Source organism: Oncorhynchus tshawytscha, linkage group LG18 (genome assembly GCF_018296145.1).
Source record: "Oncorhynchus tshawytscha isolate Ot180627B linkage group LG18, Otsh_v2.0, whole genome shotgun sequence".
In the NCBI taxonomy this organism is placed as follows: Eukaryota; Metazoa; Chordata; class Actinopteri; order Salmoniformes; family Salmonidae; genus Oncorhynchus; species Oncorhynchus tshawytscha.
In genome coordinates, this window is record NC_056446.1 from 27,120,962 (window position 1) to 27,144,526 (window position 23,565).

The following is a 23,565-nucleotide window of genomic DNA, read 5'->3' on the forward strand; positions in this document are numbered from 1 at the left end:
GGCTGCATCCCTGCCCAGTCCATAGATAAGGCCTAATGCATTTCAATTGACTGGTTTCCTTATATGAACTGTAACTCTGAAAAATCTTTGAAATTGTTGCACATTGCATTTATACTTTTCTGAATGACAAGAACAAGTTGCATGCTGGATGAAAATAGAGTGATCATGATTTAAAGCGTGCCAAAGCCGGCAAGAAGAAAGGTGATGTTGACACAGACATAAGCGACAACAATTGAGAAAATACAGAAAAGATCACTAGGTCCAGAGGCAAAAATAGACCTTTCAGATATAAAAGGAAAGGTGGTATGAGGTACTAAAAGGTAGAAGAACAGCCAAGCACTGGGTGTTAGAAAGAAACTTTTACTCCGGTGGAAACTTTGGACACCTGACAGAAAGGGTATGAGGGACCATGAGCCCAAGACAGAAAGGAAGGCTTAGTATGATGAGACACCACCCCCCCCGCCCCAAACACACACCCTGTGCCATAGCTACATACCTAGGAAGGACACACAGACTTTGCAGAAGGTGTTGAATTGGAACTTGTTGGCAGCTTCTAGCAGTGTCCTGGCGTTAGCGGAGTCTATGACCAGAGAACCTGTGTAGACAAACTCCAGCAGCAGCTCCAACACATCAGCTCCAATGTCACTCATCCGCAGCTCTAGCATCTCCCCGCTCCTCGTCTCCCCTGACGACCTGACCAACCAACCACGGTAGAGACAGGAGTTAGACATCGAAGAGATGCGCACACACCTAGGACTAGGGCTACACACACACACACACACACACACACACACACACACACACACACACGCAACCTGCATCAATAGAATAAGGAAAAATAACAGAATCAATACAACACGATAGAATACAGTAGAAATGTGGAAGTTAGAGATTCTGTTTGGTCTTGTTTTTACAGTAAGCCACTAGGGTTTGTAACCGTACACAGTTAGGTTTGTGCTCCATCTGAAACAAAAGCACAAGTGATTGGTGTCTTTATCAAGGCAAATTAATATCCAAAAGGCATGCTTTGACATGTGTTCAGGTATGCATAGATATTATACAGGATAGTGGGAGACAGAAGACAGAGGGGAGGAGCTGATAAAACCACACTGAGAAGATCCCTAGGTATGTTAGAACAGTGTTGAAACAGACTGCTAACGGAAGATCTCAAGCTATGTTAGCTGTGGTATGTTTGAAAGCTAGCCAACTGTTGCGCCCAATACTACTATTCTGTATTGCTATCCTGTGTGTTGTATATCAGAACTACATGCTGAGGTGCTGGGTGGCTTATATGGACATTGCAACAGAATGGGATATCTGTGATTAGTTGAAGTTCTGGAACTTTCCGGGGGTTTAAAGAAGCGTTAAGTAACGCATCACCACCCACGTTTAATGTCCCATGTGCACAACAATCTAGTCACGGGTAAAATAAACAGATCCAATGCCCCAAAATAAAGTGCAATACTGTGTCCCTCCCCCGAGAGCTGTGGACAAACAATATGACAACTACTGAGGATTGAGATGGATGGGGTGTGTTCTCCTGCTGGTCACACTGCATAATGCTCCGTGTCTGTTTCAAGTGTTAATGTCTCCTACTGGGTTGGTGAGAGACTCAAAGAGAAGCCTTTACAGAGCATACACTCAGTCATAGTGGTTGATGCGAGATGCAGACAGACGGACACACAGACGGACATATGGGCAGAATGGTTAGAGTGAAGAGGAAAGAGAGAGTGAGGGTGGAAGAGTGTTGGTTCTTCCACAGGGACCAGCAGCCATCCTTCAGAGGGGGTTTGAGGGGGGGTGTCCATGTTCCATGACTGTTCCTGGGTCTTTTAAATAAGAGATCCCCCCCACCACACCTAAACCCAAAGCCTCTGCCCCCAGCTCGCTGCCACATTCACCAGTATCCTGTATATGAACGTAGTAGACATTAGTGGTCATTGAGCCATCTTAGGAGGTGAGAGAAGGGGAGAAGGACAACGCAAATATAAATAAGACAGTGGGGATCGGTCTCTGCGTGGATGGACATAGTGAGGCTGGAAAGACCAAGACAGTTATATATCAAAACATTATTTTTTCTCCTGCAAAGCAAAAAAACATAGTATTGTTATGTTATTACTTTCCCGCCCTACGCTGCGGCAGTATTAACACTGGAAAAAAGGGGGAGATCGGGGGTGCAGTCCAGGGTTAGGCAACGGAGGGTAAGAAAAGGGAAATAAAAAAGACAAATTAAAGAAAACAACAGCATGCTCATCAACCATGTCAATGGGAATCGGATCAAGTGGCAATTTGTTTTGTCTGACTGTTTTAGTTATAGAATGTGCTTTCTGCTTCTCTCAAAGTGGTGGTTGTTTATACTGCTGCATCTGACTGCAGACTTTACTTTATGTAAAAGTGGGAGAGGGAAGTAAAAAAAGAGCGATAAGGAGAAATTGAGAGAGGAATCGGTTTACAAAAAATGCACCAATATGTTTTCTGTGGAGTCTTTAATTCAGCATAGACTGTCAGAAAGGGGAGGAGAAAGAGGGGACGTCATAAATGGATTTCTAATGTGTCCTGTTAAAGTACTATTTTACAGGGACCGCATTTACCATGTTCTCTAAAATGACTTTTCAGCTGGACAAATGATTCCCGCAGACTTTTTACTCTGTGTGCTCAGAGGAATCCAAGCTCATCCAAAATATATACCTTTCTGGGAGAAAACAAAATGTTACTGGTTTGTCTATTCAATCATCAAGAAAAACAAATCAAACATGGATTCAACATAGATAAGAGTGCCTGCTCGCTTGACAATGTTATTAGTTTAGCTTGTTTGTTTGTATTAGACTTCAAGCCACACAAGGAGACCCAGTAGTTACACTGGTATTATGATGTCGCATTTCCACTGAGGATTTACCCCAGTGTTTTACCCAAAAGGCTCAGACTTCTCTGTTTCCATCTACGCAGGTCGGCACCCGTGTCTCACTGGGTCATGGCTCCGGTGGACCTGCTCTGACTTGAAGCCAAGGCCATGGGTACTTTTCAGCCTGCATAACGGCGGCAAACTGAACTTTAAGACACTCAACAGTCTTGAATGATGCAGAGGTTGTTTATTCTGCTCACAAGTCTTCAGTGCCACAGTCCTGATGAAAACACTGGAGCTGATGCGGGGGTAAGTCTCAGAGGAAAAGCACTACCACAGAGTGTCACAGCTAGTAGTCGGTGGGCTCTGAGGTTCAGAATCATTTCCTGAGCTGGGGACACTGCTATTTTTGGTCTTAAAAGCAAAACATTGAGGGAGTAAATGCTGCTGTATGAGAGAATAAAATGTACAATTTTAATAGGGGGCCTATTATGATTGCCACTGCTTCCATAGAGCCATAGGATGGGGAGGAAAGTAGCTTTGTTCAGACCACTGCTTCAACCACTGCTTTGGTCAACACTGAGCTGCTGATCTGAGGAGCCATCATACGTTTCTAGGATTGATTACTCTATCCACTGCTGTGACCATATGGTATACAGTGATTCAAAGCAGCACACATTAGTGCACCCAGCAGGCAAAGCTGGTTAGAATGAAGTCATTCTGCTTTTGAACTGGTTGAAATGACATTGTTTCAACGCATTTCGGTTTTTCCTGCTGGGCATACTGTCTATCTGACACAGGACAGTAGTAGGGGAACAGTAAGAGCTCACTAGAATCTCAGCTGGAGGATTCTACCACCCAGAGAGTGTGTTGACAAAGACTAGAAGTTTCAGTTCCACTCTCTCTTCTTAAAGTGGTAGACTCTGGCCTGGGTGAGTCGGAAGCATATGAAAACAGAAGAGAAAAAGGGCAACAAATGGAACAAAGCTCTGGTGTGTCAGAGTGTGTGTGCTTTTACATTAGGCCCTGCCACCGAGCTGCACCAGTTGCATTGTGCCCATAGTTTAAGGGTGTACAGAGCATACTTATTGAAACTTCAGAGGGGGAAAATTGAATTACTGGGCTGAACAGCAGCAGCCTATAATGCAGTGAAATTCAAAGTTTTTCAACAGGGACCCCCATTTTTTCCACTCAAATTTCTTAGGATCCCATTTTTCCCAAGATTTATTTGAGGGAGCATGCAATTGGCATGCTGACTGCAGAATTTCCACCAGAGCGGTTGTCAGATAATTTCTCTACCATAAGCCGCCTCCAATGTTTTATAGAATTTGGCGGTACTTCCAACTGGCCTCACAACCACGCCAGCCCAGGACCTCCACATCTGGCTTCTTCACCTGTGGGATCGTTTGAGACCAGCCACCAGACAGCTGATGAAACTGAGGAGTATTTCTGTCTGTAATAAAGCCATCTTATTGGAAAACTCATTCTGATTGGCTGAGACAGGTTCCCAAGTGGGTGGGCATATGCCCAGTCATGTGAAAACCATAGATAAGGGCCTAATTAATTTATTTCAATTGAATGATTTCCTTATATTCACTGTAACTCGGTAAAATTGTTGCGTTTACATTTTTGCTCAGTATATATTGTCCCATATGATAATTTGTGCTCTTAATGTTTTTTACATTTGAGACTCCACCGCAGTTTCCCCATCGACCCCGACTTTGAAGACCACTGCTTTAAAAGGGGGGCGATAGGTTTTGGTGGGTGAGTGCCAGACGTGCGTTCATATTTTGGAGCTGTATTACCTCGAGGTAGCAGGGTCAGTACATCAACTCTGCAGACTTGTACTTCAGACAGAGGGAGGTGAAAGTTCCTTTAAAATTATAGGGTGGGAAATGCAGCATAAAAAAAATATTTTTTTTATGATTTACATCAAATTAATGAGATTGCGGGTATCAGCAGTTAAACTGGATGGACATTTTTAACATCTGAAGTTTAATCATTTGGTGATAATCATTCATTGCTACTCATCTAAATTCACTTATCCTGTCAAGGGACTGATTATAAATTAGCTTTTTATAACATGAAATATCAAAACCATTCTAAATATTATGAATCTATATATTTTTTTTTAAACTTAAAAGGAAATAGCTCAGGTATGATATAGAAAACGGATTTCTCACTCACACTGTTGATTAAATGATTTGACTATAAATCACATATATATTTTAAAACCATTTTCTAAAGCCATGGTGCTTTATTGCTTTTCAATGTACTAATCTACTGCTTAACAGTAAACAACCTAATAAATGAAAATGACTTTCGTGCATGTAAACAAGAATTTGCATCATTACTTTTCCACTTCTCTGAGAATAATTTCTTGTCTGTGTGTTTAAGGTCAGCGTAAATAAGCAGTGACATGCACTCTCACTCGCTCACCCTCTGATATTCCATCTACTCTGAATAATGGCTGGCTGCCTGGAGAACACCCAAGTGTTACAGGCATGCACCCCTCTCTCTCACACACACAGTGGCAGTTATGAGACACTGATAGAGAGTTACGACAACAGTGAATACCTTTGCACAGTGGGGCTCGTGGGCAGCACTGCGTAGATGGTGTCTCTCTCTCATTCAACCTCAAAGATCTGGATGGGGTGCAGGGCATGTGTGGCATCAGCATAATACCACACTCTCTGGAGAGTGACCTGAATGGCACAGAGGCTGTAACTCAATGAGAGGACCGTCAGCTGGGATGTGCTCTTCTCTCTCCCCCTCTCTGCTTCAACCAACCCAGTGACACCCCTGACAGCACAACCCCTCAGGCGGCCAGGGTTAAAACAGCACGTCTCAAGCCCTCAGGCGGCCAGGGTTAAAACAGCACGTCTCAAGCCCTCAGGCGGCCAGGGTTAAAACAGCACGTCTCAAGCCCTCAGGCGGCCAGGGTTAAAACAGCACGTCTCAAGCCCTCAGACGGCCAGGGTTAAAACAGCACATCTCAAGCCCTCAGACGGCCAGGGTTAAAACAGCATCTCAGTGTTGTGTTCTCCAGTAAACACGGCAATAAAACCGCGAGGTGTCACTTGCCTTATAAAGTCAACGGTAGTTACTAAACATACCATGATAAATTATTTGAACTTTGTCAAAAAGGTTGACAACCTATACGGTTAATACTTAGACAATTATGCAACTTAAACTATCATTAATTAGTATAACATATACATGTAATATATTCCACTAACTGTATGGATAAATTAGAAAATTCTGTTTGATTTAATCTAGATGAGAAAGGCCTGCGGTGATGACAAATTATGGTCCTTTTACAATGAATTATCCACTTAATGAGAATTTGCTTTGTCGGGCAGCCACATTTAAACAGTACAATATCAGAGTGTAGCCAGGCAGGCAGGCAGGCAGGCAGATGAACGTAACCTGATGCTACTTTCCTGGGACCCTGTGTGAGGTTGGGAACGGGCTGCTGTTCACTATTCTCAGTACACATCCCCATTGAGCAGGAACAAACATGTGTGTGTGTGTGTGTGTGTGTGTGTGTGTGTGTGTGTGTGTGTGTGTGTGTGTTGTGCATGCTGGTGTGATTGACACACAAAGCATCTCCTGGCTGGCTCACTAGATGGATGGCTCACCTCTGTCTGATAAGCAGCGTTGCGCCCTCTGATGATCTCACAGGAGACAGCATGGCTGCAGGGCAACTAGCAGACAGCTGCCCTCAGACTTTAGACTAGAGCTTCCTATTGTTATGTACAGTCTCTCTCACTACAGTTTCCATCTGTTCAGTTAGCCTGTCTTTTCTGTCTGTCTGAGCAGTGCACAGGAAAACAAACATGTCAAGGAGACGAGAAAACATTGATTCCGGGGCTGTCTGAATCAAGTCGACAAGCACCTGCAAGGATCTGAAAACAGGGTGAGGACATTAAGAGAGGGCCTTGCCTCAGCATGAAGAAAACAAACACACCACTACTCTCACACACACAATAACCAAGAAACACATACAAGCACCATATAGAACCAAAACAACACAGAGACATGCGAGGGATAGAGTAATGAAGAAATACTTTGATCCACTTCAAATTAATACATTAACAGGGAATGGTGTTAACCTGTGAAAGTAATGGTTGAGTAAAGCATAGCGGTGAGAGATGTGTCTGTGCTTTGTCCTTCGCTTGCAACTCTGAAGCTTCCCCATCACTTCAATGGACTAACGGTAAACTCCCAGCCATTTGCACATAAAAGGATGTTGTCTTGAAACGCCGCAGACACAGAAATAAGGTAGCTTAGAGATAAAACCCCTCCCTACTGTACCACATATAACACACTGTTGCTTTGCTATCATTTTTTAGATGTGTTTTTTAGATGTGTTAAAGCCCCCCCCAGTCATGGAACGTTTTCTCTGCTCATCAAACTGTAAATATGGTTAATTGTCTCTATGGGGAGGAAAATGTAAAGACTTAAGATGGGGTAACCTTTTCCATCAAATGGTTTTAGTGATACATTCATTTGGAGTGGGAGAAGGAGTGGGTGGCTGCTGGCCCTGTGATAGGAACCAAAGTCTTCACACACCTGCAACAGAGAAAGGGGGGAGGGGAAAATAGCAACACAAATGCGCCCTACAAAAAGAACAGAATGGATCAACAGCTGGTGGGGAAGGGAAGGCAAACCTTTTCACCAGGTCCTTGAAATAAAGGCTGCAGGAAGCTAGAACATTTTGGTGGACTTCAAACTCTTTGCCTTCAACAATTATTTTCAGGTCTGTAAACTCTTTCGCTCTGCGCTGTTGGTTCAACTCCTTCAACATCTCTGTAGAACAAAGAAGAAACAAGACAATGCCATGTTCTGATTTAGAATAAGAATTCACAATTTTATACAAATATGATCATAGAAAGATATCATGGCAACAAAATATTAAATAGAGAGACAATAGAAATAGGCAGATTATAAAAACATTATGGCCACAGCTTTCATTATATTGCAGAGAAGAGAAAATACATAGTTTCATAGTAAACAATTCAGTATTATAGGCAGGGAATGTGTGGCTATGTATAATAAAATAAGCAAGCTCTGCAATTCTACAGTTGTGTACTGAGGAGTTAGTGATTTTAAGCAGAACAGTCTAGAAGGTATTAGAATATACATAGCACATGCAGCTGATAAAGGTTAGGATTAATAGGAAAGACAAAACACTTTACTGTTGGATTTTGTAAATTCACTTACTCTATGAATTCAACTAAAGGAACAACCAACTAAAAGAGATGTGCTTTGAAAACAAGACACTTGAATTAATAATGCATTATTCACCATGACTCATTTTACCAGCAGCATCCTACCCTGGGTACAAGTTAACCCATTGAACCTTGCTGAACTAAACACTGTCCAAGCCAGAAAAAATAAATAAATAAAAACATCTACACACTTCTCATAAATATCACTGGGCAACAGGAGAACATGGTTTAGTCAATGGAAGGACTAGGCCTGCTGTAGAGAGAGAGTCAGAGCTTGTTTCTTTATTGTTTTAATGAGCCACCATGAGGAGCTACTGAGTGTACCAGACAGCAGGGGACCAACATCTAATATGTAACAGTGTACAGAGGGCATTCTATACTACTGTAATATGTATTCAGCAAGAAACCATCAACAGTACTGTAGCACAGGCCTGTTCAGTGTGGCTGTAATGCCCCCTAACAAAAAGAAAACATGCCTTAAGGCCAAAGTGGCCGTTGTGCCTTTGGGCTGAATATACTAATTATAATGTCCTTCTCCCGGCTGCCAATCGCCCTGCTCCGAAGCACCTCTCACTCAGACGGCTCTCTCAATTCGCATTAGCCAATGTCAGTCACGTGATCAGGTTATTCTCACAGGCATCGCAGCTCCGAAGTAGGCTACTAGTGCACAGACATCGGGGATGCAACAGAGTGCATATCTACAATCCCCCCATAACACAAAAGTTGACCTATTCTATTGGTCAGCTTGTCATTCTGTGCGAAAAAGAAAGCATCAAGCCTTTAGACTAATATTCATTTCAATTATATTTGTCAAACATGACTGGTGTTTAGCCTATATGTGTAAGTAAAAGTATCAAAGTTTGGCAACATTTTCAGGCGCATCAGTCTGACTAGCCAATATGCACTTGAAATGTAGGCAAATTATGTACATTTAAATGCATGTTTTATTTTTAACAGAATACCTCGTGTTTAGTTAATGGCCTTGGTGCCCTGGCAGACTGGGCACCTCTTGAAGGCCAAATGGCAGTGCGCCTAAAATCACAAAATTTCAGTCCTGCTGTTGCATAAGTGTATATGCGGGACCCTGGTCAGTCCAACTGTTACTGGCTAAAGACAAGTATGTCTGGCCTTCATGTCACATCTGAGATGGACATACCCTGTGAGTAGGTGAAAATTAACCCCAACAACTGATACTGGGTCAGATATTTGTTTATCATTGTAAAAGTTAAGTTGTTCTTGTAAAAAAAAGTTATTAGCGGTTAGGGAAATCTGATCCTAGATATGTGTTTACCTTCTTGGTGACAGGGGGCAGTTTTTTCACGTCCGGATGAAATGCATGCCCAAATTCAACTGCCTGCTACTCATCCCCAGAAGATAAGATATGCATATTATTAATAGATTTGGATAGAAAGCACTGTGAAGTTTCTAGAACTGTTTGAATCATGTCTGAGTATAACAGAACTTATTTAGCAGGCAAAACCCCGAGGACAAACCACTCAGATTTCTTTTTTTGTTTGAGGTCACTCTTTTCAATGAGTTTTCATTGGGAATCCAGATTTCTTGCAGTTTCTATGGCTTCCACTGGATGTCAACAGTCTTTAGAAATTGGTTGATGTTATTCCTTTGTGTAATGAAGAAGTACAGCCATCTTGAAAGAGGGTCACATGAAGTGTACTGTTAGATAGAGGCATGTGACCAGAAAGCATGGTTCAGTTTGTTTTGCTCCTGTATTGAACACAGATAATCCCGTCTTCAATTTTACCGATTATTTACGTTTCAAAACACTTAAAGTTGTATTACAAAAGTAGTTTGAAATGTTTTGGCAAAGTTTACAGGTAACTTTTGAGATATTTTGTAGTCACGTTGCGCAAGTTGGAACCAGTTTTTCTGGATCAAACGCGCCAAATAAATGGAAATGTTGGATATATAATGACAGAATTATTTGAACAAAAGGACCATTTGCGCTGTTTATGGGACATATCGGAGTGCCAATAGGTAAGGTAAGGCATGAATTATATTTTATTTCTGCGTTTTGTGTCGCGCCTGCAGGGTTGAAATATGGTTTCTCTCTTTCTTTATGGAGGTGCTATCCTCAGATAATAGCATCGTTTGCTTTCGCTGAAATCTGACATGTTGGCTGGATTAACAACAAGTGTAGCTTTAATTTGCCATCTTGCATGTGTGATTTAATGAAAGTTGATTTTTATAGTAATTTATTTGAATTTGGCGCTCTGCATTTTCCCTGGCTTTTGGCCAGGTGGGGCACTAGAGTCCCACATATCCCAGAGATATTAAGGGAAACTTCTATATCAAGTCACAAACTTCAGTTGACCGTATAAAGCTTTCAACAGAGCATTTCATACTTCTCCAAATCTCTGCAAGGCTCCGGCAATGTCTCCTCTTCTTGCTACACTCAAATTCACAAAGTGGAATCGGCAAAGCTTTCTGTTGTAATGGACCATCACGGCTCCGCAGACATGTACTGTGAATTAAAGTGAACTCTGCACTGACACACCCACCCAGCCACATGATCACAGTCTAGTCATTGACTAGTGAGCTGCTACTGTACTATCCACACTCATCATTTGTCTCAAACAGGGGAGGTGTGTGTGTGTGTGCACGCTTGTCTAATTGCATGCGTGCATGCTGTCTACTGGTTTATGCTCAAATTATCAGATGAGCGATTGGATCCACTGTGACAAAGTATAGCAGTTTAGTTTGTGTTATCATAGAACACTCAGTCAGTCTACCTAGCGTACGCCCACCTCGGACTCAAACACCCAGGATTCAATTAACCTACTCTGACATTAGCCCCACTGTTTGGCTGGAAATACTCCATCATTTAGCTTTTTCTTTCTCGACTGACACTAGCAGCTCACTGGCAAATTAATTCAGCAGACTAAATTATACAGTATTAGGCCGTATGACAAATAAGAGCAATTCAAGACAGAGCCGTTCGGTGGCTGCATGTGGAAAACCCTCTAAGCAGAGGATCCAGATGTATCACAGCAAGGCATTAAGTGACTGAAATGGCCTGTTCCTGACCATTAACCACACTGAATGCAATGCTAGAATTGGAAGAAATGCATGAATAAAAATAGGCCATTCTTGTGGCATAAAGACAGCCTTGGCATCATTAGGGCGAACAACTAAATCAAATCAACTATACATTACCCTCAGCCTCCTGTAATGAGTAGAGTGCGAGAGGAGTTGTAGTTGTCAACTTCAAGGCCCCCTATAACAGATTGCAAATAGAGTCAAACAGCCACTTGTGATAATATTCCCTCCTGTTGTAAACTAACGCATACACGCACAATTCTCTACAAAAAAGTAACAGCCTTCAACATTCTCCGGCCCTGTCCTAGTCTACATGGCGCTTCAGTGCTGCTTGGCGCAGTTGGACAGCCATCTGATTACTGTGCAGCCTGCGCGGAATGGCGCAGGCACTGTGAATACGTGGTAATTGGAGTTTGCATTGTGTGTCCCCAGCGACCAACATGGCTCTCACCTTTAATCTAACACAGCGCACTGCATCCATTTACCCCACCACTCGGACTCAGTCGAAAGGAAGGAGAGAAAACGAATGAGAAAGAGAACCATGGTTGGTTGTCAGCAAACAGTTTTTGCAGGACAGACACCTGAATGACTGATGGAAAAGCTAATTATGGTGCATTTGTGTGGGTCGACCGTCGCCCCGTGGGCCCCTAGAACAACCCATTATATCTGGGAGCGTGAAATAGCACACCGCGTCTCCTTTATCCTCTCTGTCGACAGGGAGCATGGAGGAGGAGAGTCAGATTCAATATGACCATGGAGCTCCATAAAGACCACCATACCATTTCACAACACTAGTGGAGAATGGGACGGGGAAGGTACTGGTGATGCTGATGGGTTCTGCTGTTACCCACATTAGTATATGCACATCTAACCGTTTCTTACGACAAATACGCAGATACCGAATACAATGTTGAAAAGGAAGGAGAACACTTGTGCACTATTACACTAGTAGCAGAGGATTGTTAAGGGCATTGGTACTACAGTTGAATTACACTGAACAATTTAAAGGGTGGCTGCCGTTTTGCAAGCTCCGACCCAACTTTGCTATTTTATGATAATTGTTTATTTTTACCTTTTTATTTCTTGTGTTTTTTGTTCTACCTTGTTATTGTTAGTATTACATTGTTATTGATTACGGCATTGTTGGGTTTAGAACTTGCAAGAAAGGCATTTCACTCTACTTGCTCACATGACATTAAAACAACTTGAAGGGACAGTATCCACTCTTTAGATTAGGGATGGGCCCACAAAAAAACAATGACTCATCATTAAAGGCCGCAGTTGCTCACGGGTCTGCGTACCCACATTCATCCAGTTTTAAGTCAAGTTTGCTGCAATTCTCCACATTTTGCCATGGAGTGGAGAGAATATTTCGTAGCTAATTTCATGCAATTCTACTAATTTTGCCATGCGGCGGAGAGGAAAACTACAGAAAATGTCCTGCCATTTTAAAATTTTGCCAATGTGTGTAGAGAAATGTTTGCAGTTTTTAATATGATATTTACGTGAGACTGACTAACAATCAATGGAGGACCCCTGGCCAGTAATGCGATCATGATAAAAAGTTTAGATAGGAGGCCCGCTAAACTAATTTAGCAATCTAAAAAAAATGTAGCTGACATGGGCTAATTGACTGACTATCAGTGACTGACATAACAGATAAAATGCTGACACACAACCAAACTTAAAAATAATAATATACTATTTTAACTCGTAACAGTAAGTTGAGACTCCAACTGACTTTCCCCACAAAAAACATTTATCCAGGGGCCTTCAGTTACCCATCTCTGCATGAGTTTGACCAGTGGGTGTTTATGAGCCTTGTGGAACACTGAAACATCCCTTATTATAACTGAGAGCTACATGAGAACATGGAAACAGTGTCCCAGTTAAACTGCCTACCCTAGTAACCCAACCATAACGTTGCCCCATGGTCAAATCAGCCAATGGTATGCACCCATTACCCTTCACAGTAGCCAATCAGAGCGCTCCGCTTTGTGTACTGTAGAAAGCTGTAGACAAAGGCATCATTATACATCGTTCTGTGATTGGCTACTGGGAAGAGATCGCAGAGCATGCCATTGGCTGCCAAAACTTGGAGCCATTTTATGGTTGTATCTTTTGGTCGTATGAGTCTCTGAAAGCCATTTGTACTTTCTATATCTGGAGTGAAAAAATGTCTGTCACAGTTTGTAATGCACATATTAAATGGAACTCACAACTAATCCATTGGGGAACCACAACAAAAAAAACATGAGTCAATCAAATGTACAGTAGGGGTGACCAGGCCACTGAAATTGTTACGGTTCAACTGAAGTCGTACCCCAATGATGTGAAGCACAGCAGCCATTTTGTTCCAGAACGCTCACCACACATCGGCTATTATGACCAAAGCCAAACCTTCCCGTAATACTGGTATCTCCTTTGGTTCCAAAATTAAATCTAAAAGGTTAAGGGGAAAATATATTTGTAAAAATATAAAATGTTACAAAAAATATATATGGGGGATTGGAAATGATGCAGACAATGACATTGATAGAAGCCACAATCTGCAATATTAAAGATGACATACCCTAAAAAAAAAAAAAGTTTATTGAACCTTAGGTTTAGGTTTCAGTTAGCTAGAACACTAAAGTCTGCTCTATGACATGCATCCCAGTCTCTAATTAATGTATTAACAATAGTCACTCCTCACATAACAATTAGAAAGTATATGCATCTGGGAAGTAATTACGTGACCAAAACAACAACGAAATAGCCCTTCCTGGAATAAAATAAATAAATACACAAGACAAGTCCATTTCTGAATTTCCGGGGCTTTAAAGTTCTTGATGCCCATGAGATGACCTAAACACTGCAACAAAGTACATCTAAAAAAATCCTTATGTACTGTACAAGTGGTAAGTTACGAGCAGGTTGTTTTAATGAAAATATTATACTTTAGCATATCACAAGAGCATATTTTATATCACCTATCTTGCTCCATCTATTTTTCACCGTGTGTTTAGTAACTTAAATAGAGAACGCATTTTTTACAGTCTATAGTAGGTTGTTTTTTTTATATATTTCAGAATCCTTCATCTGTTGAATGCAGTCCAAAAACTAAGCTATTAAACACTGCCAATATCCCTGGAGCAACATGATATTATTTTAAGTAACAAGTCAAGTAACCTAATGCATTCAAGTGTTGCTCTAGTAATATTGACATGCGTAGTCTGACCTTTTGGTTCCCGACTTCACACTATTTACAATCAATCCATCCACCACTCTTCGGGTAATTAGGCTGAAGTAACTGGTGTAGCTAATCAATAACTCAACATCCAACTCAATACTGACCCCAGTGCTAGACTCTTAACTACTGTAGTCTATTGAATGCTGTTCTATCTGAAGAGACCATGGCTCACTCAGCATCTCCGTCTTGACTATGGTGGTTATAAATGTTATTGGCTGGACTTGCATCCAAATAGTTTTAGCCAGAATTTAAAATACATTTTTATCAATCCAATAGATTCTTTAAGTATAGAGACTAATGGTACAATACATCACAAATAAATATAACGGACAATATATAAAGGCATTTTAATGATGTATTTAATTTCACTCTACAAAGGACATAAAGGTGCACATGTGTAAGGAAAGATAATTTGCTATACTAAAGTTTTTTCTGCAGACAAATAGATTTAAAAAATGTGAATAAAAGATGAAATAATAAATAGGGCAATAATTGAATGATAGCGACACTGTTTAATTGTGAAATGTATACATAGTTTAAAGTAAAACAAGTCTGAAAAGGTCTATGACTAGGCTGGACTCAAGTAGTGCTTGCTGGAGTTGGCAAAGGAGGCTGGGTCCTACCAGCCTGATTAAAGCTAATTCTCTCTCATCCTCAGGCCTCCATTTTGATTCAGTTCTACCAGTGAAGGTGCTTCCTTTCCAAAGACTAATTAGCAAAGATCTAGCAACTTCATTTACTTGGGACTCTGTTGGCTGACATGTTTTTCAAATAAATAACGTGCATTATCAACATTTATTAACTGGGACAAAAACAGTATTATAATGAATAAAGACCTATTTTATTAAATATCTTCAACAATAATACAATAATAAGTATTTAAAATTATGTGAATTTAGCCGTTTTGCCGAGTCTCGGTCAAATTAAGACTCTGGAGGTCAAACTACCGACATCAACACTTCAGCCAATTGAGAGGAAAAAACTAAAACAAATACAATATACATATAAAAGTATGTGGACACAACTTAGTGGAATCAGTGGATTCAGCTATTTCAGCCACACCCGCTGCTGACTGGTGTATAAAATTGAGCACACAGCCATGCAATCTCCATAGACAAACAGTGGCAGTAGAATGGCCAGTACTTAAGAGCTCAGTGACTTTCAACGTGGCCCTGTCCTAGAATGACACCTTTCCAAAAAGTCAGATTTCTGCCCTGCTAGGACTGCGCCTGTCAACTGTAAGTGCTGTTCTTGTGAAGTGGAGAAGTCTAGAAGCACCAACGGCTCAGCTGCGAAATGGTAGGCCATACAACCTCACTGAGTGAGAACGCCTAGTGCTGAAGCACGTAAAAATTGTCTGTCCTTGGTTGCAACACTCACTACCAAGTTCCAAACTGCCTCTAGAAGCAACGTCATCGGGAGCGTCATGAAATGGGTTCCATGGCCGAGCAGCCGCACACAAGCCTAAGATCACCATCCGCAATGCCAAGCGACGAGCTGGAGTGGTGTAAAGCTCACCTCCATTGGACTCCGGAGCAGTGGAAACGCATTCTCTGGAGTGATGAATTACGCTTCACCATCTGGCAGTCCGACAGATGATTCTAGGTTTGGCGGATGCCAGGAGAACACTACCTGTCCCAATGCATAGTGCCAACTGTAAAGTTTGGTGGAGTAGGATTAATGGTCTGGATCCATTTTTTGAGGTCCATACAGAAATGGTTTATGAGATGGGTGAGATCGGTGTGAGATCGGTGTAGAAGAACTTGACTAGCCTGCACAGAGCCCTGACCCCATTGGGATGAATTGGAACGCCGACTGCGAGCCAGGCTTAATCGCCCAACATCGTGGCTGAATGGAAGCAAGTCCCCACCACAGCAATGTACCAGCATCTAGTGGAACACCTTCCCAGGAAAGCGGAGGCTATTATAACAGCAAGGGGGCAGTGGGAGGAGCAGGTGTCCCTAAACTTTTGGTCATCTAGTTGTTGTTTTTTTTACTGACAGTAACAGAGAGAGCCTAGGCAAAAGACTTGGTCAATATGTCTCTTTTCTGGCACAAAGCCCTGTGAGAAATGCATCAATGAACAGGCAAGCAGCAGGTAGCAGAGTGGTTAGAGCATTGAGCCAGTAACCAACAGGTTGCTGGATCGAATCCCCAAGCTGACAAGTTAAAAATATGCCGTTCTGCCCCTGAGCAAGGCAGTAACCCACTGTTCCCTGGGCGCCGAAGGCGTGGATGTCGATTAAGGCAGCCCCCGACACCTCTCTGATTCAGAGGTACATCTCAGTTGTACAACTGACTAGGTATCCCCCTTTCCTTTTCTCTTTCCCAATCTGCAATACGTTCTCAAAGAAGAAGTCTCAGCAGGGGAGGGAGAGGTCACTAACAACACACAAAGACCTTTTACAACGCACAAAGCTTTCCAAATCTGGGCGTCTTGACTGGCAGTTGAACATGACAACCCACGCCATCACCTTGTGCCAGTAGTGGAGCAAGCCATTAGGTATTAAAACCGAGAGGGGTTCTGAAGACAGGCCAACAATAAGAGTTCAGACAGCTACTGTATACTACACTGTACATGCCAGCGTTTCTAGATGTGACACACCATGTCCAATCGACTGCTATGAAGCTGAATAAACATATTTCTTCATTCATACAGGCAAGATCAATCAGCCTTGGTAGAAAGGGGAGTCCAAAAGACAGACAGCTGCACCCCAAGGCCATCAAACAGCAGCCCTGATGGAACTGACACTAAACCACCACCCGGGGAAAAATCTAGCCTACCTTGCCATGTAAAGAGGGCGGAACAACTGTAGTAGCTTAACAGCCTGCCCATCTCAGAAACTGCCTTAGACTGTTGATCTATAGCTGCACAACTAGGTAGGTCTACCCGTATGCAAAAAAACGGCCTTTGAAGGAAAAACAAGAGTCGGATGATTTTACAGCCTATTTATATACTAACTTTAACCAAAAAGCACCCAGGTGTTCATTTCAGCTGGTGAATGAATGCTAATAGTTATTCACTCATTCTAGCACATGTCCACATACATTTATGCTTTTCCAAAACACAAATTAACGCCTAAGACAAATTCAAGTTCTTGTGTGATGTTAACTTCAAGGTAGCGAGCAGTCACTGAGTGCTTATTATTACTAGTACAAAACAGATCTTAATATTTAATAGATTAATTTCACTCTAGACATAGTCAGTTGATTGCTACCCAGTCAAGGTGAACAACACAGTGCTAGGATGGACATCTTTGAAACCCCTAAAACAAATTCTGGTTGTGCTGATTGATTTAACTTGTTATTACTAGATATTGCTGCACTGTCAGAACTAGAAGCACAAGCATTTCGCTACATTGCCATTAACATGTGCAAGCCATGTGTATGCAAACAAAACACTTTCATTTTCTAGTGGCACTACAGCCTTAGAGAAAAGTCCCTGGTGAGGATGTTTATTAATCTAGCTGCTCAGTGATCCTCAGCAGTCTTGTCTGTCCCTGGACTGATCCCCATCAGCAGTCTTGTCTGTCCCTGGACTGAGAGGGGGAGAACGAGAGAGCAAGAGAAGGGGGGACCCTGTCCCATGGGAGCCATGAAATGGGACACTATGTGGACCATTGATTTCTTCACCAATAGACTGACACACAGATGGAGGGCCCCAAATATAGTATACAGCACCACATGCCCTATGATCTACTACTACTTTCTCCAGACCCCATGGTCTGAAACTCACACGCAGGGAAGGGCATTAAATTGTATACAAGAACACACGTCACTACTCTATCCTGTTGTCTACCCTTGGGGCCCAGAACCAGACATGCTGTACACAGAGCAGTAATACAGCAGTCAAACAAAGGAATAGTCTGAACACAGAGCCGTGGGAGCTGTAGGGAGGGCTGGGCGATATGGAATTCATTCAAAGAAATGTTTAAGCTCGATGTTCCATATGCATGTATCGCACAGAATTCTCACTTTTATGAGTTTTTGTCTTTTTGGTCTCGTCTCCTTCACTTCTTCTGTGCTGTGTGCACTGTGCACCTTCCCACATGCCCAGCCCGCTGGCACGCACAACAAAGACGAAAGGCGACTTCTTCCGCTCTGACAAGCAGTTTTACCTCGCTATTTGCATTTGAGGTTTGGTCCAACAGAATCGTTCATATGGACACCAAAAAACAGACATTATTTTACTGTAATAGAGAACTTAAACTTTCTACTTATACCCTTTTTATGTCTCAACTGCAAACATTTAGAACAGAGCAGATCCTACTAAAAATGGAAGTATCAATGAACACGATGGAAATTGAACACTCAGTTTGTCGGGCGCTGCATTGCAGTACCACTTATTGCTAGCAACATTTGTGCCAGATTTCTAGCCTGTGTTTAATTTATGTGCAATGAGCATAAAATACACATTATCAGGAATTGACAACTCGTTCTCATTCTGAGAAATAAGCATCTTATCCAGGAAGGACATTTGATTTCAACATCTTAAAGTGAACAGGCTGTGTTGGAGATGGAGAGCAGGGTGTATTCATTACATTAACTGTTCTGTCATGTTAGCAAGCACACAGATCCAAGTTGGTAAGACTTAAATGTGAAGACTAGCTGTCTATTCACTAGCACGTGGGATTGTTTATGAGACATGTTCATTTGGTTATTATTACTAGATGTGCATTGTGTATGGTTCTGGTTAAATTTGTAACAAAAACAGCATTTTCAGATAGACTTGAAAGCCAAATAAGTGATTATTGCTAAACAAGTAGGTTACCCCCTATGGTCAATGTCCACGTGGAAATTGAATTGGCATTTTTTTAAGTAAACTGAAAATCCATCAGTTTAAGCTCTATTTATTTTATGTAACACTTCTGCATCTGTGGTGAAAGGTGACAGAGCTAGAGCTGTGTTTAAACCATGAGACATACAGAAAACCACTTCTCACAAAATTGTCTGTAGTGTTCAAACATTCGGGTTACAAAATGAATACTCCCCTCTGTGTAAAGGTGAGACTCACAAACACGTCGGTTGTTTTGCTCTAGGAATGCCCACAGGCCTCACAAGAATCGTCCGACGACTCGTCTTAAGGTCGCCCAGTTCCCGTCAAAGAAAGGTATGGAAGTACACTATAAACAAAATTATGAGGACACATTCAAATGAGTGGATTCTGCTACTTCAGCCACACCCGTTGCTGACAGGTGTATAAAATCACCATGCATTGACAAAACATTGGCAGTAGAATTGTCTTACTGAAGAGCGCAGTGACTTTCAACGTGGCACCGTCATAGGATGCTACCTTTCCAACAAGTCAGTTTGTAAAATTTCTGCCCTGCTAGAGCTGCCCAGGTCAACTGTAAGTGCTGTTCTTCTGAAGAGGAAACGTCTAGGAGCAACAACAGCTCAGCCGCGAAGTGGTAGGCTACACAACCTCACAGAAAGGGACCGCCGAGTGCTGAAGCGTGTAGCACATTAAAATAGTCTGTCCTCAGTTGCAACACTTACTACCATGTTCCAAACTGCCTCTGGAAGCAATGTCAGCAGACAGACACTCCTGGGTTATACTACTTAGATAAAATAAAACTATGATTAGTGGGTCTTATGGTTGTGGAAAACTTATATTTAGCTTGGGTATAATTTTACAAGCCCTGAATTCATTAATTATTCCTGATTGTTTGAAGTGCAGTGTATTAACCTTAGAAATTGTGCAACAAACCTTAGGAGAAAATGTTTATTATTTTAAATGTAGATATATATTGTGAATTGCCCAGGGGGCAAGGGGGAGGAGGGGTTACGAAGAGGGGGAAAGAGGGGGAGAGAGAGAGGGCACTATGCAGGGACCCTTCCTTTCCCTCACTGGAAACCAAACAATTCAATAAGTGGGAATAGACAGACAAGGATCTGTTATTGTCCACCGCTCTGTGGTTGAGTAATTCACATTCAACAAAGTATTGTCATACATGCACACATTACATACACACTATTAAACCCTAACAATGGCACAATGAGGAATTGCTGGCCAGTGCAGATAACACGTTTGGGGGAGATGTTGAAGTCATTTTCTATATGGTAAACACCGCAAACATATTTAAATCAAATTTTATTTGTCATATACACATGGTTAGCAGATGTTAATGCGAGTGTAGCGAAAAGTTTGTGCTTCTAGTTCCGACAATGCAGTAATAACCAACAAGTAATCTAACCTAAAATTCCACAAGTACTACCTTATACACACAAGTGTAAATGGATAAAGAATATGTACATAAAGATATATGAATGAGTGATGGTACAGAACGGCATAGGCAAGATGCAGTAGATGGTATCGAGTACAGTATATACATATGAGATGAGTAATGTAGGGTACGTAAACAAAGTGGCATAGTTTAGTGGCTAGTGATACATGTATTACATAAAGATGCAGTAGATGATAGAGTACAGTGGGGCAAAAAAGTATTTAGTCAGCCACCAATTGTGCAAGTTCTCCCACTTAAAAAGATGAGAGAGGCCTGTCATTTTCATCATAGGTACACTTCAACTATGACAGACAAAATTAGAAAATCAAATTGTAGGATTTTTTATGAATTTATTTGCAAATTATGGTCGAAAATAAGTTTGGCATTAGGTGGCATTGTTTAAAGTGGCTTATGACATTTTTTACATCAATTTCCATTATTAAAGTGGTTGGAGTTGAGTCAGTATGTTGGCAGCAGCCACTCAATGTTAGTGGTGGCTGTTTAACAGTCTGATGGCCTTGAGATAGAAGCGGTTTTTCAGTCTCTCGGTTTACATACTGTAGATCCACAGAAGCGACCAATGACAATGCATTACATTTAAAAACACAGCACGTTTAATTGACGCGGTTAGCATGTAGATAAAAGGTGTGAAATGTAGATTGAAACTACTGTACACCTTTGTTAATACAGATTAGTAGATTAGACAGATTAAGACCATCATTCATAACAATGAGTCATGTTTCTTTAATTAGGCCTATTTTGTGAAAATGGCTTTAAACCTTGCGAACGCCAACATTTTCCTACTTACTACCTAGATATACAAACAAGAAATAACAGTGTGTAACACCATACAATTTTTCTACAGAATATCATGAGGTACAACAGCAGCATGACTTGGGATTTTATGTCATGGCTAACCTTCTCCACACTGGCATTTTACAAATAAAATATCTATTGTTACCTCATAAACCCCCCCCATGACTAGACCTGCTAACACCTGCTCTGCTGCGAGTCCCTCTCCCCCCTTTTCTCTCTACAATGAGGCAACTCAGACAGATAGGAAGTCCAACATGTGAGAGAATTTGAAAAGGCCTCCAAAGTGTCTATGACAGACTGTCTAGGCCGTCATTGTAAATAAGAATTTGTTCTTAACAGACTTGCCTAGTAAAATAAAGGTTTAAAAAAAAGAAAAAAAAGACTCCTAATAGGCTAGCAGCACGGACTGAAATCTGCTTATATTGCCGTGTTTGAGCCAAGAAAATTGAAAGGTGACCCTAAGAGCGTGATAAATAAGATAGAGGGACCCCACACCCACAGACAGAGACCGACAGACAGACCCTGCACTGCTGCAGATGTCACCTCCCTCTCCCTGTAGACAAGGTGCATTGTGTGTTTACTGGCTCTCTGAATAAAGTCACGGCCAGAAGTCAGTCCAAGCAGAAAGGCTAGTGTGAGTGAATGAGTGAGTGTGAGAGAGTAACAGCCAAAGTCCAAGCAGAAAGGTCAGTGTGTGTGGGTGTCCAAACAGAAAGGTGAGCGATGGGTCGGGATGTGTTGGTTGTCTGGTCTCTCACCACACTGTACTAGGCTTGCGCAGTATGCAGATTGTCATACAGACAATTGTGCCATACTGGGATATTTGGTAATAACGGCACTGAACACAATGGGCAAATCCCACTGAGCCTTTGTAATCCAAAAGGTTAGCAATACTAACAAATACATGTAAAATAACATAGATAATGCTAACTAAATGCTAACGAGGGCACTGAACATTTCATACAGTCTCACCTAAACTATTTTCAAGACAGACATCCCAGCTCAAAGGCATACAAGTAACTCAATATCTTACTTAGTTTGCTGCATGCACAAAACAAATATTAAATAGCAAGGCTCTTGATCCAGGAGGGGATTCTCTGCTGTTACCGGCAAGCAAAGCTTGATTTGGGAAGAAACCACATAGCTAACCAAATGCACAACTGCAGAGCATTTAGCACATTTTAGACAGTTAACTTAATAGTTATACAATATCTAGCTGGCAAACATATCTAGCTGGCAAGAGTCACTCACAAGGCTCCGGTCTCTCATTGTGTTCTTGTAAACAAACACATGACTGGGTACTACTGGTAAGCTTCATAATGAACCATGTGAAAGGTGAAATGAAGAAGGCAATCTTTAACTCAACATATTGCACACATTGACTGCAGGTATAAAGTAGCTACAAATATTTATATGAATTTAAAAAAACTTCAAAAAAATTGCTTAAACGGTACTGATGGTATTGAAAAAAAAAAGTGAAATACCCCCGGTATTCAGCATACCGCCCAAGCCTAGACAGTACACCACTGTAGATGAAATGTCTCACACCCTTCAGAGCCTGTTTAATTGCCATATTCCAACAACCACAAACATCTCTCTCACCACAGTAGGGATTGGACGGTCCTGGAATGCGAGGCTACAATAATTGGCAGTGCCAATGTACACGGTCATCAAAATAACCGCTCAGGGGGAGGATATGTTTCTTAATAAAAACCTATTTGAAACAAGCCATTATACTTTGTTATTATCATGGCTTTTCATGTATTATTATTACTTACTAAATATTAATCAACAAATTAATAAATGCCAGGTTGGAGGATGACGCATTTTCGTATTGGCAACATTTGAGTCAAAATAAAGACACCTTCCTTGTCTTTTGTTTTTTTGCATAAACAATTTAATATAGATCCTATTGTGACACACAAAACCATTCAAACGTAGTCCAATGTGTTCTCCCCCACTTTTCCTGAAATATTGGCATAACTTCAAACCCAGTGGCTGCGGTCATTCGATGGCAGTGGCATGTGACCAACCAGCTCAATCTTACATCGCAAATTTTGAAATTGTGTTTTTTTTTATAGTGGATAAAAGTATAGACTCAGAACTAGAAAAAGGTATATCATGCACTACAGTTGAGGAATAATGGGAAAGTAATTC

General features: G+C 41.5%; 1 protein-coding gene across 4 annotated transcripts in view; it reads right to left on the reverse strand.

Annotated features, from left to right (window-relative positions):
• LOC112217382 (kelch-like protein 29) overlaps nucleotides 1–23,565 on the reverse strand; it is a 120,553-nt gene that overhangs the window by 73,330 nt on the left and 23,658 nt on the right. The window contains exons 2-3 of one of the 4 annotated variants that reach the window (XM_042300887.1): nucleotides 7,516–7,654; nucleotides 497–693 (exon numbers count right to left, since the gene is read on the reverse strand). In XM_042300887.1, coding sequence (XP_042156821.1) covers nucleotides 497–693; nucleotides 7,516–7,654 — 336 coding nt within the window. Of the gene's footprint in view, nucleotides 1–496; nucleotides 694–2,591; nucleotides 3,048–5,419; nucleotides 5,989–7,515; nucleotides 7,655–23,565 lie in introns of those variants that run through there. The other 3 variants (XM_042300890.1, XM_042300889.1, XM_042300888.1) reach the window with 3 other exon arrangements.